The sequence below is a fragment of the Triturus cristatus genome, chromosome 6 (assembly GCF_964204655.1).
Source record: "Triturus cristatus chromosome 6, aTriCri1.1, whole genome shotgun sequence".
In the NCBI taxonomy this organism is placed as follows: Eukaryota; Metazoa; Chordata; class Amphibia; order Caudata; family Salamandridae; genus Triturus; species Triturus cristatus.
In genome coordinates this window covers 1067549161-1067565016 of record NC_140589.1, presented here as the reverse complement: position 1 = coordinate 1067565016, position 15856 = coordinate 1067549161, and the positions used below count along the sequence as shown (strand labels likewise).

The following is a 15856-nucleotide window of genomic DNA, read 5'->3' as shown; positions in this document are numbered from 1 at the left end:
TGGTGGGTAACGACTCAGTAACTTGAGGCGATAACTCATTTTGGACATCCAAGATATTACTTAAGTCGTCGGGGGAAGGGATGGGGGAAAGAAGAACAGGTGAGGCCAAATCAGTGCTTTGTTCACGCACAAAAGACGTAACAGAGCACGTAATGGAGTCGTTAATACCCAAGGGTGGCATGGAATCTTGGAAAGAAGAAACCTCATTGTCCGGGCATGCAGCTTCAGGAAACGGCGTGGCTGATGCCATATTTTTTATGTGTTCTATTGAACAACGGCGTCTTGCCCTAAGTTCTGCAAGAGCAGCCTCCCGGGCAGAATCAGTGTTAGGTTTCGTGAAATAACTATCAAGAGTACCCTTTTTCATCGGCTCATTCATAGTACAAGGATATCACTACTCACCGGTTGACAGCACAGAACACAATTGAGACTGACTCTGTGTCAACACCAAGATGATTGCTACAGATTTAGTGATAATAACCACACATACCAGTTCTGGCGTAAGAACGACTAAACAGCAAAGAGTCAATGGGGTGGGCCCGACCCGGCCTCCTTCGGCTACTGAGGGCCACAGAGGGCCCGCCCTTAGCCCGGCGCCGACCCGCGATGCGGTGGCGTTGCTGTAATTTAAGCGCCTCCAGGCGCGCCAAAGTGTCCTGCGGCTTCCGCTTCCGCCGCTAGTGCTGCTGGGAAATGTAGTCCGGGCAAAGGTGGGACGAACTGCCGGGGACCACGCCACGCACCAGGGGGAAAACAAACACCACAGGTAGCAGGTGTCGAAAAGCCAACTACACTTATTCAGACAAAGTCTCCCGCTCTGTCAGCGGCGTTGCTGCAATTTAAGCGCCTCCAGGCGCGCCAAAGTGTCCTGCGGCTTCCGCTTCCGCCGCTAGTGCTGCTGGGAAATGTAGTCCGGGCAAAGGTGGGACGAACTGCCGGGGACCACGCCACGCCCCAGGGGGAAAACAAACACCACAGGTAGCAGGTGTCGAAAAGCCAACTACACTTATTCAGACAGTCTCCCGCTCTGTCAGCGGCGTTGCTGCAATTTAAGCGCCTCCAGGCGCGCCAAAGTGTCCTGCGGCTTCCGCTTCCGCCGCTAGTGCTGCTGGGAAATGTAGTCCGGGCAAAGGTGGGACGAACTGCCGGGGACCACGCCACGCACCAGGGGGAAAACAAACACCACAGGTAGCAGGTGTCGAAAAGCCAACTACACTTATTCAGACAAAGTCTCCCGCTCTGTCAGCGGCGTTGCTGCAATTTAAGCGCCTCCAGGCACGCCAAAGTGTCCTGCGGCTTCCGCTTCCGCCGCTAGTGCTGCTGGGAAATGTAGTCCGGGCAAAGGTGGGACGAACTGCCGGGGACCACGCCACGCACCAGGGGGAAAACAAACACCACAGGTAGCAGGTGTCGAAAAGCCAACTACACTTATTCAGACAAATATCATGTATGTAATAAATACATCTCAAATTTCACAAAATAATAATATGAGAAGATAAGCCTATTTGGATCCTGATAGTCCTGTAAACTATCTGCCTATCTCCTTCTTACCGTATTTATTTACGTTTACTGAAGAGAGTGGTCTACAAACAGCTGTGAGAGTTTGTAGAAACCAATAACATAGTAAATCCTGTGCAGACAGGTTTCAGTACAGGCTGTAATACCAAGACAACAGTAGTGGCATCTCTGTAGTGGCCAGTCAGACCATGGTCACGTCATGACGCTTTTCCTACTTGATGATTCCAAAGCTTTTGAGACTATAAATCGTCCCATTGTCTAAGCACTTCTGAGTGGTCTCAGTGTCCAAGGCACAATTTGTATGCCTTAGAGATCAACTAAGCCAGAAAACTAAAAAAGAGGCCATATCTAACCGTACGTCTAATTTTTAGCAACTGGTATAAAGAGTCTCACAAAGTTCAATTTTTTCCTTTCATTTTCATTCTCTATGTTCTCTTCCTTGCTTTCTTATTTGAACAGTTTGGGTTCGTTTTTTTTATGTATAATGCTGATACCTAAGTAATTTGGAAGACGAATGAGCTGGGTGCATGCTGAATACTTTTCTAAACTGACTTTCTGCCATCAACTCCTGGATATATAAGCACTAACAAAAACTAAATGGGTAGAAAAATAAGGTTTTTAATTCCACCACAAAATCCACATTCTGGTTCCAAAATAAAAATGTTATCACAAAGGAGGCTCCACAATGTGTGGAGGGGGGAACGGGAGGCGTGGGGTTCTAGGAGCTAGCGGCCTCCATTGCTAAATGTATACCACAGAAAGCTGCTCCTAGTGAAGTGTGACCCTACTACAGTTTAAAAGACTATTGTGAGTTGGGACATCTCACAAAAAGTGACGGACTGGTCTCACACACCACCTGGTGTCATGCTTCATCATCGGCCAGTCCTCGCCCTCCAAAACCTTCGTTTGATGGAGGGCGGGCATACACCTGGAGACAGGGATGCACTTCTAAACTAAAGAGTGGGGGCCCGTGAAATGGAACGTGAAGTTAAAAATCATTATAGTTACCAAAAAAGGAGTTTTAATGTGGCCAATAACTATATGATACTAAAAATAAAAGGACGGTGGGTGGGGTATTTAGTGTCCCCTAACCGTCTCATGGAAGGTCAACATGTTTCTGCCTCGTCTGCCCGAGCGGGTCCAGGGCATTCATCAGGACCTAGATTTGAACTGGGGGCTCCGTTCTTACCAACAGGTAGCAAGAAAGTACCACTGCGCGGGTGTGGCGAAGGCCGCACTCCGCTTCCTAAATGGCTTCCGAACGTCAAGCCTATAAGGAGAAGTGAACAAACAAATGTATAAAAAACTGTAGAACTGGGTCAGAAGAGACATGACATTACAAGACAAAAAGAGGAAAGAAACAGCGCATGCGTAAGTTCCTTAAGGTGAGTGACTATTCACGTGACATGTGCCACTCTATGTGTGTACACAAAAAGATCGAGAGTCTTGAGTCTCTTGTGAGTCTTACCCTGGTTGAAACAACTACTTGCCACATGGGGGGTGGGGAGGGGAAACTCCTGTTCATTCTGGAGGAAGAGAAAGTAAACCAAAGTATTCATCAACCGGTATTTGAGAGAAGAAGTATCGCAAGCGTGTATAGTTCACGTGCATTCACACAGCAACGAACCCAAAGGGTCCAGTTACAGCATTCATTGCATTCATACTCTTACTGTCTCAGGAAAAGGATTCCGCGTTCATCCTATGGTGTTGCTCCCGTTCCTCCCGGATGTTGGAATGAGGGTGCGGGGTCAGGGTTTAAATAGTGTGCTCGTGGCTTAATGAGAAGCAGCGCTGGGTAGTTGAGGCTGGAAAGTGGCTCCTGGTGTGTGGTTTCCGGTGTCCTGCACGGACGTGAGAGGGATGAATGCGGCGAGGTGCCTGGTTGTGTCATGGCTGTAGCGCTGAGCCAATGGTGATCCTCACTGGCGGTGCGTGCCCAAATAAGGGGAGCGTCACTTTTTGTGAGATGTCCCAACTCACAATAGTCTTTTAAACTGTAGTAGGGTCACACTCCAAAATAAAAATATCAGAGATGCTGCAAATCTCATAGGCTGTATAAAAAAGCTAGGAGTAAAAACTGAGAAAATACTTCAACCAATCAAAAATCCTTTATTCGGCAATATGACCATCAAAGGTACAGACATCCATGTAGTACACGTTGCAATATCTTTAATACGTAAATAAAAACTTTAAAATGTAATCATAAAACGTAATCCTAGCAGTGCAGTTCTGTTCCATTACAGCTGTTTTTGTCAGAATATCAAGATAGTCCATCACATTGATAGTCCTATCTCTACATTTCTAGATTATTAATTAACACTAACCCAGGTTTCAGAAATATATAAAAATCATGATAATTTATAAAATACAATATGGTAAAAAGTGCTTAACAAATAGGCTGACCAACCCGTCTTAACTATATAAAAAATAATTTGCCTAATACACACATGAATAAAATTGTTCCCACAGGACAACCCGTGTACTAAAATACTAAATGTACAATAATTTCAGAAGCTTCTCCCGCTTTATCCAGATATTAAACAAAAAACAGCTCATGGAAAAAACAACTGGGCCAGATGTGTCCGTTGTCTCTCTAAGGTGTGGTACCTCCAAAGAGAGGCAGATAGGACGCAACCATTTTCTACACACACCACGGTATTCAGGACAGACTAACATAATATGGTCAAGAGTCTCAGGATTCATGTCACAAGCAGGACAAGAGACATGCAAGGGATTATTATTCCAGTTTTTGCTGAACGATAGGAGGGGCAAAACTCTTGTTCAGGAAAATATCCGTGCATTTCCAAGTACATGTTTGTTCGACTTTTCTGATGGATACTTATAACCACAGATTTTTCACCTTGTGAATGTGTCCCAAGCTTCTGAATGGATCCGGCAACTTTTTGAGCAGTACTGTGCGCTGTTAGGTTGCATCGTATGCAACTGCGCCAATATCATTGTGCTCCAGTAGTGACTTGTAGAGCTTCAAAAAAAGTGCCACCTGTGCTTGCTAACATCAGTTGCTTTCTTTCCGCACTTCCAGATACAAATTCAAAGCTACTCCTTGGTCTTCCTCCAAATGTAACCTTTAAAACGAGTGTGCATGGGAAATTGCACCTAACAAAACTACATGACCTTGTAGGGACTGTCCCAAACAGACTTATGTGAATCCCACTGAGGTATGCCTTTGATGGTTGGGGTCAGAACACAATTTCATTGCCTGTGACTACTGCACCCAAATGAATCCAAACGCCATACAGGACCACAAAGATTTACATGCCAAACACTGCAAGATCCCACACCATGGGCGGTTGAAAGAAAGGTCTTGTTTCTGTGGCAGATTTCTGTCATGATCAAAGTCATCCGGTGAGTCCAAAAAGCAGCATAAGAAGTACAAGCGGAGATTGGTCCCTTCCAGCTAATCTCGAACTACAAAGCAGGCCCAAGTGCGTCAATGTGCCTCTTGTTATCGCTTCCGGTATTCCGTGGAGCCTATTCCAAGCTGAGACCTAATACAGCCTGAGTTATCAGGTCCATAAATGATGCCACAGCAGATTGAGGCTTTCTGTGAGGCCATGCTGCACCTTTTTGGCACCTTGCATGCCCTCTGGCATGTTTTCTGACCCCAACGATCGGAGAGGGCCTCCAGTTGGACTTCTACTGGTGGGTTTGCGCGTGGTACTATCCAAACCCCCCCAGACCCTAGCCTTCCAACTAACCTTCAGATTCAGATGCTCTGCCCTTTCCAGAAGTCAGGGCCCAGAACTCCTTAATATTTTTTGCATGAACTCAGACAATGACAATTTTGATGATGGGGATGAATTTGCCCCCCAGCATACCGATGATGATTGGTACAAGGAGTTATTAGATTATAGTGGCCTGGACCCTTCTCCAGACACTGATCTGGTCTCTCCATCTGGCCCTGCGACACAGGAAAGCGACTCCCTCGATGTGGTTTTGCGAAGGACAATGGAACTGTTTGGCCTCCAATTGTCCTCAATGGATATAAAAAAGTGTTCTCACAGAGGTCCTCCAGCCAGGTCAGACACACACATAACCGCTGTTGCCCTTTACCAAGGCTTTGACAGACAATCTTTTGGACACATGGGCAAAACCTTGCTCTGGGCTCCCAGTAAACAGGCAAATAGCACATCACCATTGCCCAGCACCAAGCGATCTAGAATTTTTCACTCCACAAACTGCACATGAGAGCTTGGTGGTAAAGGCATCTACGAGTAGAGTAAACCCTAATGCCTTTCCTAACACCCCAGCTGGTCTTGAGTGTAAGCACATCTAAATATTTGGCAAGCGTATGTTCTATTCCACCAGTCTTGCCTTGCACTCTGTAAATGCCAGCTAACTCCTAGGTTTCTACTCCTACCCATTTTGGGGCACAGTAGCCCAGGTTTTGCCAGCAGTTCAGGGCAACCTTTGGGCATCCCTGAATCAAGCCATCTAAGATAGCTATGACACAGCAAATTTGTTATTCGTTGTGGTCTTGACAAAACCAGTTGCCTAGGCTGGGCAATGGGTACTAGTGTGGCACTGAGATGTTATGCATGGATGAGGTGTACGGGGTTCTCTGGGGATATCCATGCATCTTTAATGACTTTTGTTTTTTCGATGTGAAAGCAGACGGTTGAATGATAGCAATGCCACAGCACGTTCCATGAGCCCGTCTGTCCCAGTCAGACAATTTCACCAATGATTTCACCTCCTCTGCGGGTAAGTAAGGGATTCTCAATACCCTCGATGCCAAGCCACAACACTGATGCTGCAGGCCTGTAGGAAGCTGGCTCTGTATATACTGACCAAAGTGAGGTATAGTGTGCACAGAGTCCAGTGGAACCCCAAAGGTAGGCAGGGGTAAGGTTAGATAGTACCTTACTCTATATTTGTGGTAGTCTGGTCGAGCTGTAAGGCTTTATCAGAGGACTGTGTTAAGCATTTGTTGTACACACTCAGTCAGCAAATGAATTCACACACTCAAAGACTGAACTTCAGACCAATTGTTTTTGTATAAAAATATTCTTTTAGTTATTTCTTTTCCTAGAACCAAGCAAGCCTGGCACAGGTAAGTGATAAATACTTTTCAGTAAATATAAATTTTTAATACAGTTTGGATTGCAATTGTAAATGCACTTTGTATTGACTTACAGTACTGTTTCTGAGAAATGCAATGCTTTTCAAGTACAGTACATATACTTTGTATAGGATTTTCAGTAAGATTACAGGTAAGATACTTTTTTGATTACTTTTCTTGCACAGAGTAGTATACCTGGATACTACTCCTCGATACTACTCTGGGACATTTCCTGTAAACAGGTGAGTACAATTGTTTTTGTTAGTACAATTTTAAAGAATTTCTTTAGGTTTTCAAACTCCACACTTAGAAACTTTTCCTAGAAAAACAGTCAATGTTATCCTATGGAGGAAAATAGTGTTATTGGTTTTAGGATAAGTATTCGGTAGTGGGAGTTGAGGTTCTGGGGGTAGACTCAGGGGTCCCCCAGGGTCAGGGATGCACTCTCGTCACACCCATAGCGGCACTAGGTCGGCCGGTTGCAGAGTTTTTTTTAAAAATCTTTTTATTAACTTTGCTCATGGTCTCATACAACACATCCTTAAAATCACAAGACAAAAAGGGGGGCACCCCCTGTACGGGATAGACATCGATCTGCATGATGGGACAATAACATATCACATTAGGCCCCCTTCCCCCCCAACTGCCAGACGCCGGATACCTCCGCCACGGCCCCCACACTTTTTTCCATTTACGCACGCAGCCCCGGGACTTATATATAACTACCTCAGCTCTCTGACACCAAGCTAGGTCCCTGCACCATTGATCCCACCTTGGGGGCGCCTGCGCCCCCCAACTACTCGCAATATTCTGCTTCGCCACTCCAGCTGCCAAGGCAAGCCATATCTCCTGGTACCTGGACCAATCCGTGGGACCTTTAATCATGAGAAGAAGCCATTTAGGTTCGACTGGAACCGGGGAGCTCACCACCATCGACATTGTACGCGCAACCCGCGTCCAAAAAGGTACTATGTTCGGGCAGTCCCAGAGGACATGATAAAATGTGCCCTCCCCCCGACATCCTTGCAGACATAAGAGAGACCGGCTTCTGCCCCACGCCGGTTGCAGAGTTTTGAGGCCCAATGTAATCCAATAGGGGATAGAGGGCCTCTGGTTGTTGGCTGCTGGCAAGCAGGCCACAAGGTTGTGTGAGCCAAGCTCCTGGTGTTAGGCTCAGGGCAAAGGGGTATCCAGTTAAGCACACAAAGTGCAACCACAGCAGCGCAGGGGCGTCTGGGTGCAGGGTGCTGTTTTGGTGTTGGATGCCCTGTTGTTTTCAATAGGGATTTTCGGTTTTGGTTTTTAGCTGCAAGCTCGGTCCAGGAAGACTTCTGGGAGGAACCAACAGCTGGGCAAGTAAGTTGGAGGGCTCGGGGACATAGGTGCACCTCGGGTTCTTCTCTCCAGGGCGCTGGGCGGCTGGATGCAGGGGTGTCTTTTGAGGTCAGATATAACCCAACCGGGCCACTTGCGGTTGGGGAGGGGGGGGGGGGGGGGTCTCCGTGCAGAGGCTGCAGGTCACGTTGAGTCCTGGAAGGGTCAACCTATGTTGATCTCGGATTCTGGAGCGCTGGGGGACCTCGCTGGGACCAGTGGGCCACTTGAACTCGGGGGTAGGCGACGTGTTCAGTGGTGGTTCCAGGCGTCGGGGTTTCTATTTCCTCAGCAGGCTCTTTCTTTGGTGTTTCTTCTGAACAGAGCTGCTGTTCACAGAAGATCCGGTCTTTGTTGAAGGCAGTCAGTCCTCCCAGGGGTTCTGGAGCTCGCTCGCTGGCTGTAGAACAAGACGATTTTTGGCGCAGGAACTCTGGAAACTGCATACGGGCTGGTAGGGCTGGGGCCAAGTCAGTTGTTCTCTGCAGTCTCCTCTGCTGGGCCTCTTCTTTCTTCCTTTTTTTCCTTAGGTTGTGGGAATCCGAGTTCTTGATTCAGGGCTGCCCCCTAAATACTGTGTTTAGGGGACGTTTTAGGGGTCTATAGGTCAGTAGCCAGTGGGCTACTGACCTTAGGGTGACTGCACCCTTGGTGTGCTCACCCCACGTGGCGGAGTGAGCACAATCCCAAATTCTGATTGGGGAGTGCCTGCCCTCTGCAAGATGGCAGACACTGAAGAGTGGGCTTCACCTCGCCTCCCCCACCTGAGAGGTGGGGTTGGCAGAGGTGGGCACACCTTCTGGACTGGCTAATTTTTCCTCCTGTCTTCCTGCCGAAAAGGAGGGGAGACAGGAAGGGTGCCTGCTCCTGACAGCAGGAGAGACTGGGGGTCGCATTACAAAGGCTGCCGGCCTTTGAGGCTCCCACCCTAGGGGTCCAGAAACATGTCTCGTGGTGGCAGGCTGGTGTGTACCAGTTCAGGGAACCCACCAGAGGCTGGTCGTTTTTAAGCGGACATCTCTAAGATGCCCTCTGAGTGCATTTTTCATTAAATCCCACAGTGGCATCAGTGTGGGTTTAATGTGCTGAGAAGTTTGATGCCAACATTATCAGTTTTCAGTGTAGCCATTATGGTGCTGTGGAGTTCGCAATGACAAGCTCCCAACACCATATACTCCTAATGACAGCACTGCATTTACAATGTGTAAGAATGGACTTCGACACTGTAGGGGTACAGGGCTCATGCAACTGTACCCTCACCACTGGTATAGGGCACCCAGCTACAGGGGTGACTGAACTATGCCAGGGCAGTGGGTTGTAGCGTTGGCACACAGGTATGGGTGCCATGTCGAATCTTCACTTTGTTTTTCACCAAAAGACGCAGCCTGTAATGGGGGGGGGGGGGGTGTATATTATGGTACATTGCCTCTAAGGGTGGCACAATACGTGCTGCAGCCCCTAGAGGTCTTCCCTGGTAACAGTGCCCTGAGTAACTGTGGTACCATTTACAAGAGGCTGACCTTGTGTCCAGAGATGCCAATTGGGTTTGGGTACAGTTTTGGGGAAAGAACACAGGACCTGGGAACCTGACTGGCAGGGACCCAGGGCACATCAAGTCAAGGTGCATCAGTAGTCTGGCAAAAAGTGTGTGCGGGGTGGGGGGGTTACGGCAACAGACACCCAGCTTCTCGGAAGCCTTTCAATTTTTTTCATTGCCAATGCTGTGGTCACGGTTATGTTAATATTCTCCACTGGTATAGGCATGTTTGTCACTGGGGTTTACTTTATATGTACAATACTCTTTTCTGTGGAGAGTAATTAATTTGTTTTCTTTGATCTATGTTAAGTTGCATGATGTTATTCTTTTTGAACAGCTACAACTGTTCCCATATCATGTTGCCTTGTTCAATTGCTAGTTACAGCAATTAGAAAGTGTGCAACTTGGTGCTGTAGTCGTCCGATTGATCCACTACAAGCCAAATTGTCTAAGGTGTTGCTGTTTGTGTTATCCCTGGCCCAGCAAGGACGTATTTTGGGCACTGGTATAGGTTATTCGTTGGCTGTTTTGTTTACCTCTTTTTTGCAGTTGCTGGATCACCATTCTTTATTTATTTCACTTTTTATGATGCAATTCTTAAAAGGTTTTTAACATTTGTTTCTGCCAAAGCCTTTTGTGATGCCACAGTGGGACTTGAAATTGGTCCTCATCTTTTTGGTGCGTACCCCCTTAAAGCCACTGCACAGCTGTCTAATGCAGCTTCCAACCTTGAAAACAATCTTCCTGGTTGTCATAACATCTGCTTATCAACTAGCTCCATGTGCTCTCTGTCAGTCCGCTGTATACAATGATCTTTTTAAGCCTCCTGTTTACAAGGTGAGGAATTTGTGGTTCGTTAAAGTATCCAACAAAAAGATTGTTACAGAAGGTAAGTAAGTAGTTTTTCAGGGCCTTTTCTCACAAGGTTATAAGAATAACTGTCTGTCTTTGAAGTTGTTTACTGCAGCACTATCTATCTTGCCTCACAAAGAAAGACACACAAAGGCTCCAGCTGTTTAAAAATAAAATGCCGCCTCCAGATTTGTATTATTCCTTAGCCATTGGGACCGTATTACCCCAACATGCGGTTCTTTTAGCTGGCTACACATGGATAAGTGAATACATTCCTAAGACCTTTTCCTAGTTCCTGAAGCACTGTATTCCAAAATGCACTTGCATAACAACTTGGTTAATCGGCTACCAGCCACCCCAACAGCTAACCACACACAAATCATATGACCCCCCCCCCACACACACACACCCATACCACACCGCATCATGTTTTCAGTGACAGCAGCCTTTTGGAATACTATGCCTGTATTCCTTTCTTGAGAGGCTGATATATTGTCACTGTTACAGTTTGTCAGTTTAACTATGAATACATTCTTGTTTCAACTTCCTAATGTACTGTCAGATATTGTTTACCCAGGAGACTGTGTTCCCTTTTCTTTTTTAATCCACTTTGAATGGACTCTTAAACGCACTATATTTGGTATTTCTTACGATTTTATCTCAACTGAACTAAAGCCTTAGCTTCTCTGACCTGTTGTCATTACCTATGGCAAGCCTTCGCCTGTGAATTAGGCCTCCCAAGTTATAGATAGCTTTTTGGTTGGCCTCCCTAATCTAGAGAGAGGTTGGCGTTCCTAATGTTGAGAAAGATGGTCCGTCCTCATTGAGTATGTAGTGAGATCTGAAGATGCATCTGCTACTTTTGTGGGGCATTACACTTTGGTTGGCATCTGAGCGGCAGCAACATCTGTGACAGTGCACATGTTTTACAAGCATTATGCTTATCAGTTGCTCCTCATATTGGTCAAGCTTTGTGAAATAACTTGCTTGGCCACATGACACTGTTTAATGCGGACTTCCCCGTACAAGATAATGATATTTAGCGTTTCTTTAAGAGTGTGTGAATATGTGTAGCTTATTCACCATAGTAAGCCTTGAACTGGTTGTTCAGAGTTTGCTCACCTTCATCAAGATGGGGATAGGCAACGCTCCTTCTCTGACCCTTATGTATAGCTGGAGAGAAAACGACTGAGCTGGGGAAGCTGGTGGATATACTATGTAGTGAAGTATGTGGTGTGCATCCACCCAGCTCAGAAATACTTATTTGTTGCTGTCAAAGTCATGATCCTTGCAATGCAGCTTGGGCATCCCCGAAGTCTCCAGTAGGGAGGGAACGAGTAGGATATGAGCTACCAGTATAAGAACTTTTTCCTCATCTACCAAATGCACTGAATTCAACTCTTTGGATGCCATACGCATTCCATAAACAGGAGAACTTGGAGCTAGGAGAGCCCTTCATTGGCTTCCTTATCAACAGCATTCATTTGAAATATTTATACGTTTTACATAAATGCAAATTTGCAAATGCTTCGATTAATGTATAAGAAAATATTTTATTCTGTTCCCCTATTATAATCCTCAGTTTGTCTGCTCAGAACACTCTACATTAAAGATCTTTTAAGCTCTTCAGCTTAGGAGGCAAACTTCTTAGCACCTCCTGGGTGCTCCTCTGGATTTTCCTCCCTGCTCATCTTGGAAGACCTACTTTTCCAAAAATGTATGAGCACGGTCCTAAAGACAGCCTTGTTGTAGAGATTCCACATGTGGGAATGTTTTCATTCATACATACGAGTCACCATGATGAGTAATTATTCCTGGATTAAAAATGTTGGTATGGGACAAGCGAGATTTAAGCTTCAAGCACAGGCTCTTTAAAAATCCGTAGCCTAGTGAGAGGCTTTCTAAAATTCAAGAAAGGTCTTATACATCTTGATCAATTAGAGTACAAAAGATGTTGTGTTTACCAACCTGATAATGACACTTGCCTTTGGATTTTGTATGGAATGGCTATGGGGCACCAAATAATCCATGTATGGTGAACCATCCAAAAGTAACAGCTATGTTGACATTGTCTACTGGTGGAGGCATTTGTATCACTGGGGTTTGCTTTGTATGTATAATGTTCTTATGTGCTCTATTGTTTTGTGGAGAGCAATTTATTTTGTCTTTGATCTATGTTAAGTGTTATGATGTGTTATTCTTTTTGAACTATTAAGACTGTTCCCAAATCCTTTTGCCTAGTACAATAGCTAGTTAAAGCAATTAGAAGGTATACAAGCACCTTGGTCTTATTTTATTTTTTTGAATTGCAGATGTTGCAATGTGGCACTTTGCAGAGTTTTAATTTTTATATTTCAAAGGGCTATATTGAACTTGGTAGTCACAAAAATGCATGTGTAATGGTGTCTTGTTAAAATAGTTTCATGCTTCCCACTTTTTGGGAAAATACATCATGCCTAGAAGCCTATACTTTCATTTATCTTTGTCAACAAATGCCAGTTTGATTGCTACGTTTGTTTTTCCTCCGTTATTTATGTCCATTCTGTAACTTCCCCTCAAATCTGTCTAATTGAATGTGTTAACCTCTAATAATGGATTAAATGTCAATAGATCATGTTACCATTAAAAAGATCTTGTTCGTATTTGAGCCACTACCTTTGTTTACAAGTTCCTTTTTTTGTTCTGCTTGATTTCCTCGTCTGTTTTTCTCCAGGAGGTAGACCAGGTTGACCAGGTAGGATATCCTGCTGGGTGCTGATCCCAGCTACATTGGCTTAGCTCAGTTTCTCATTCTGCTTTCATGTCAGAATACAGCTGTTGAAACGCAGCCCAACTTGACTTCTCCATAACACTCATTCAGCTACTGGACACACGCGGTACTAAAAATCGTTTTTGACTATGCAGCTCTTATCCGCATTCCATAACCTCTGCTTACTGCAACTCAGTGAATATGAAATGGCCAAAGTACTATTTCTTCCCCTTATAGTTTATTTTTTGTTGTCTGTGGTTTCTATTCTTTGGAGCTCATCTAACAATGCCGTACCCTGCATATGTTGATCGGGAAATGATTGGATAGGTCAGTACCAGATACTGAACAACATTTTCATGCTGCTGGCAGTATCAAGGGGACAATGGGTATCTTCCAGTACATGCACATACTCAGACTACCAGATAACGCAACACTGCTGAGCATCTTGCATTACTCTGCAAAATGCTTGAAGGTAGTCTTCTACTATTTGTGACTTTGCTAGCTATGCAAATTAGAGCCTTTGTGTCATGTTCAACATTTTATTAGCCTGCTTTAATCGCAGATGAAAATTTTAATCTACAGCAAACATGTTGCAACTATCTGGTACCTGAGATGTATTTGGTGACTGGCAGATAAAAGGTACTGGTCTATCCTAGAAGGCTTTTCATCTCATTATCCTGCATTGCATCTTCTTTTGAAGACTTGTCATGCCATTGCTTATTTGTCAACCTTTCATCCACAGAAACAGAAGAACATTGCAGGGTCTCTTGCCTTCTGGATGGCCAATGCATCCGAACTGCTCAACTTCATTAAACAGGACCGAGACTTGAGTCGTATTACATTGGATGCACAAGATGTTCTGGCGCATTTAGTCCAAATGGCCTTCAAGTAAGGGCAGATTTTGCTTTATCTTTTTCAGCATTAGTTGTTCCTCAGCTTTCTGGAATCAAATGTACCTGCATTGTTATGTGCCATCAAAAGGTTTAAAATGGGCTCAATCAATTAGGATCGAGGGTGCGCACCAGACGTTGAATACAATAGCGTCCTAGGAAAAGCTTAAAGTAAGAACATAACCATCATAATACATTAGCCAAATATATCTCCAGATATGTTATTTTACTCTTTTTATGAGCTACTGTCTCTGTTCAGCCGAAACCTCATTTATAGAATCAGGCTAATGAAAATATGCCACAATTAATATGTCCGAGCAAATCATGTTTGATTAGGATTTACTTATTCTGTTGTAAATCATTTAAATGCATTGACTGGCTTTATTACTCACCATTGGTGTCATCCTGGATGAGGTCTAATAAATGCACTTGGTTTGTAGTGTGTGTTTGATGGAACAGTTTTTCACAATTGTTCTATGACTAATCTAGTTGGTAAAAGGTAAACATAACGTTTGATTACTTTCTTTGAATAAAGGGCCCGCACAGTTTTGTTGGTGTATTTATTAAGAGCAAGTTACCCAGGCTTCCAGTTTTTCATAATTTGACTAAAGTTAGATTTTTTTTATGTTGCCTACCATAACACTAAATCATTTCTGTGTGCCAAACTCTCCCTTCTTGCTTGCATTACAAAGTTTTCTAAATAATCAAGACACTGGAAACTGGGTGTGTATAAATGTGCAATTTCAATGAGGAACTATCATTATTTTGTTATAGTAGTTTGCATTGTCAGACAGTGAATCAAGTTCCTTAGGGGCTGTATCAAAAGAGTTTTAGCAAATACAAAATGTGAATGATCCAAATGAAGGCGGAAAAGTGAGCAAGGGAAACTTAAGTCTTAGTTAATCTATTTCCCCATGGGCACTTCACCTGTTCTGTACCCAGGCGGGATGGATAAGCCCTTTTATTTATTAACATCTTTGTCATTGTTGGCCCAGGATTTTTTTGAAAGTTATGTGATAGACGTTCAGGCAATGCAGTTGTGAAGTCGCAGGCTGGAATTTCTTTTATTCATTTTTTTGCCACAGGAGACACTGAAATATTCAATATTAATTGAAGTACATAATGCTTAATATCTGTTGTTTTTCAGGTATCTGGTTCACTGTCTTCAGTCTGAGCTGAACAATTGCATGTCTGCATTCCTTGATGATCCTGAAGAGAATACCCTCCAGCGACCTAAAATAGGTTAGAATTCCTAAATGTTTCCTTTGTACTGGTAAACGACTATGGTCAATTTTACAATACTGTGCTGACACAACACTGGACAGGTTTACAATTGTCCGCAGTGTTTGTATGATGTAGCAAAGAAGCTGAAGAGCCTTTAAGTTCTGCTTCCATAATACTGCCTATTTAATTCTGTAATCATTCGCTTTGTTTAATTTGTTTGGATGTGTTTCCGTACATAGTGCAAATTAGGATTGCTACACGAAGAGCGAGGTGTTAAGGTTTTCCTTTTTCCTTACTGTAGACTCTTCAGTGCTACTTAGTTTAGTTGCTCTGCCTGTCGAGTAACCTCCTGCTGACTTGGTGTACTCTGTGCTAGTGGCGGACTCCTAGTACGTAAATTCTCTCATTTTGAAAAGTACCTGAAAATGAATGTTTTTCACTCTGAAACCAAAGTAAAGGGACAAGTGGTGCATTTCCACCAGTCCCTCTCAATGTATATTCTCTGCAACTGCCCTTACACCCTTAGAAGGAGGTCCCATGACCATAGTAGTGCTGGTTCTGTCAGTGAAGGTAGGTAGGGGACAGGGACATTCAAGCCGTGTGGCTATTCCAGCCTCAATTTGTGCTGG

The 15856-nt window shown here is 44.4% G+C and overlaps 1 protein-coding gene across 16 annotated transcripts in view; it reads left to right on the top strand.

Annotated features, from left to right (window-relative positions):
* The window catches only part of AFDN (afadin, adherens junction formation factor), a 1598291-nt gene that overhangs the window by 710821 nt on the left and 871614 nt on the right, over window positions 1-15856 (top strand). For 10 of the 16 annotated variants that reach the window (XM_085611915.1, XM_085611908.1, XM_085611914.1 and 7 more), the window contains 3 exons: window positions 13078-13098; window positions 13856-14001; window positions 15151-15245. In XM_085611915.1, coding sequence (XP_085468041.1) covers window positions 13078-13098; window positions 13856-14001; window positions 15151-15245 — 262 coding nt within the window. The remainder of the gene's footprint in view (window positions 1-13077; window positions 13099-13855; window positions 14002-15150; window positions 15246-15856) is intronic. The other 6 variants (XM_085611917.1, XM_085611916.1, XM_085611910.1 and 3 more) reach the window with 1 other exon arrangement.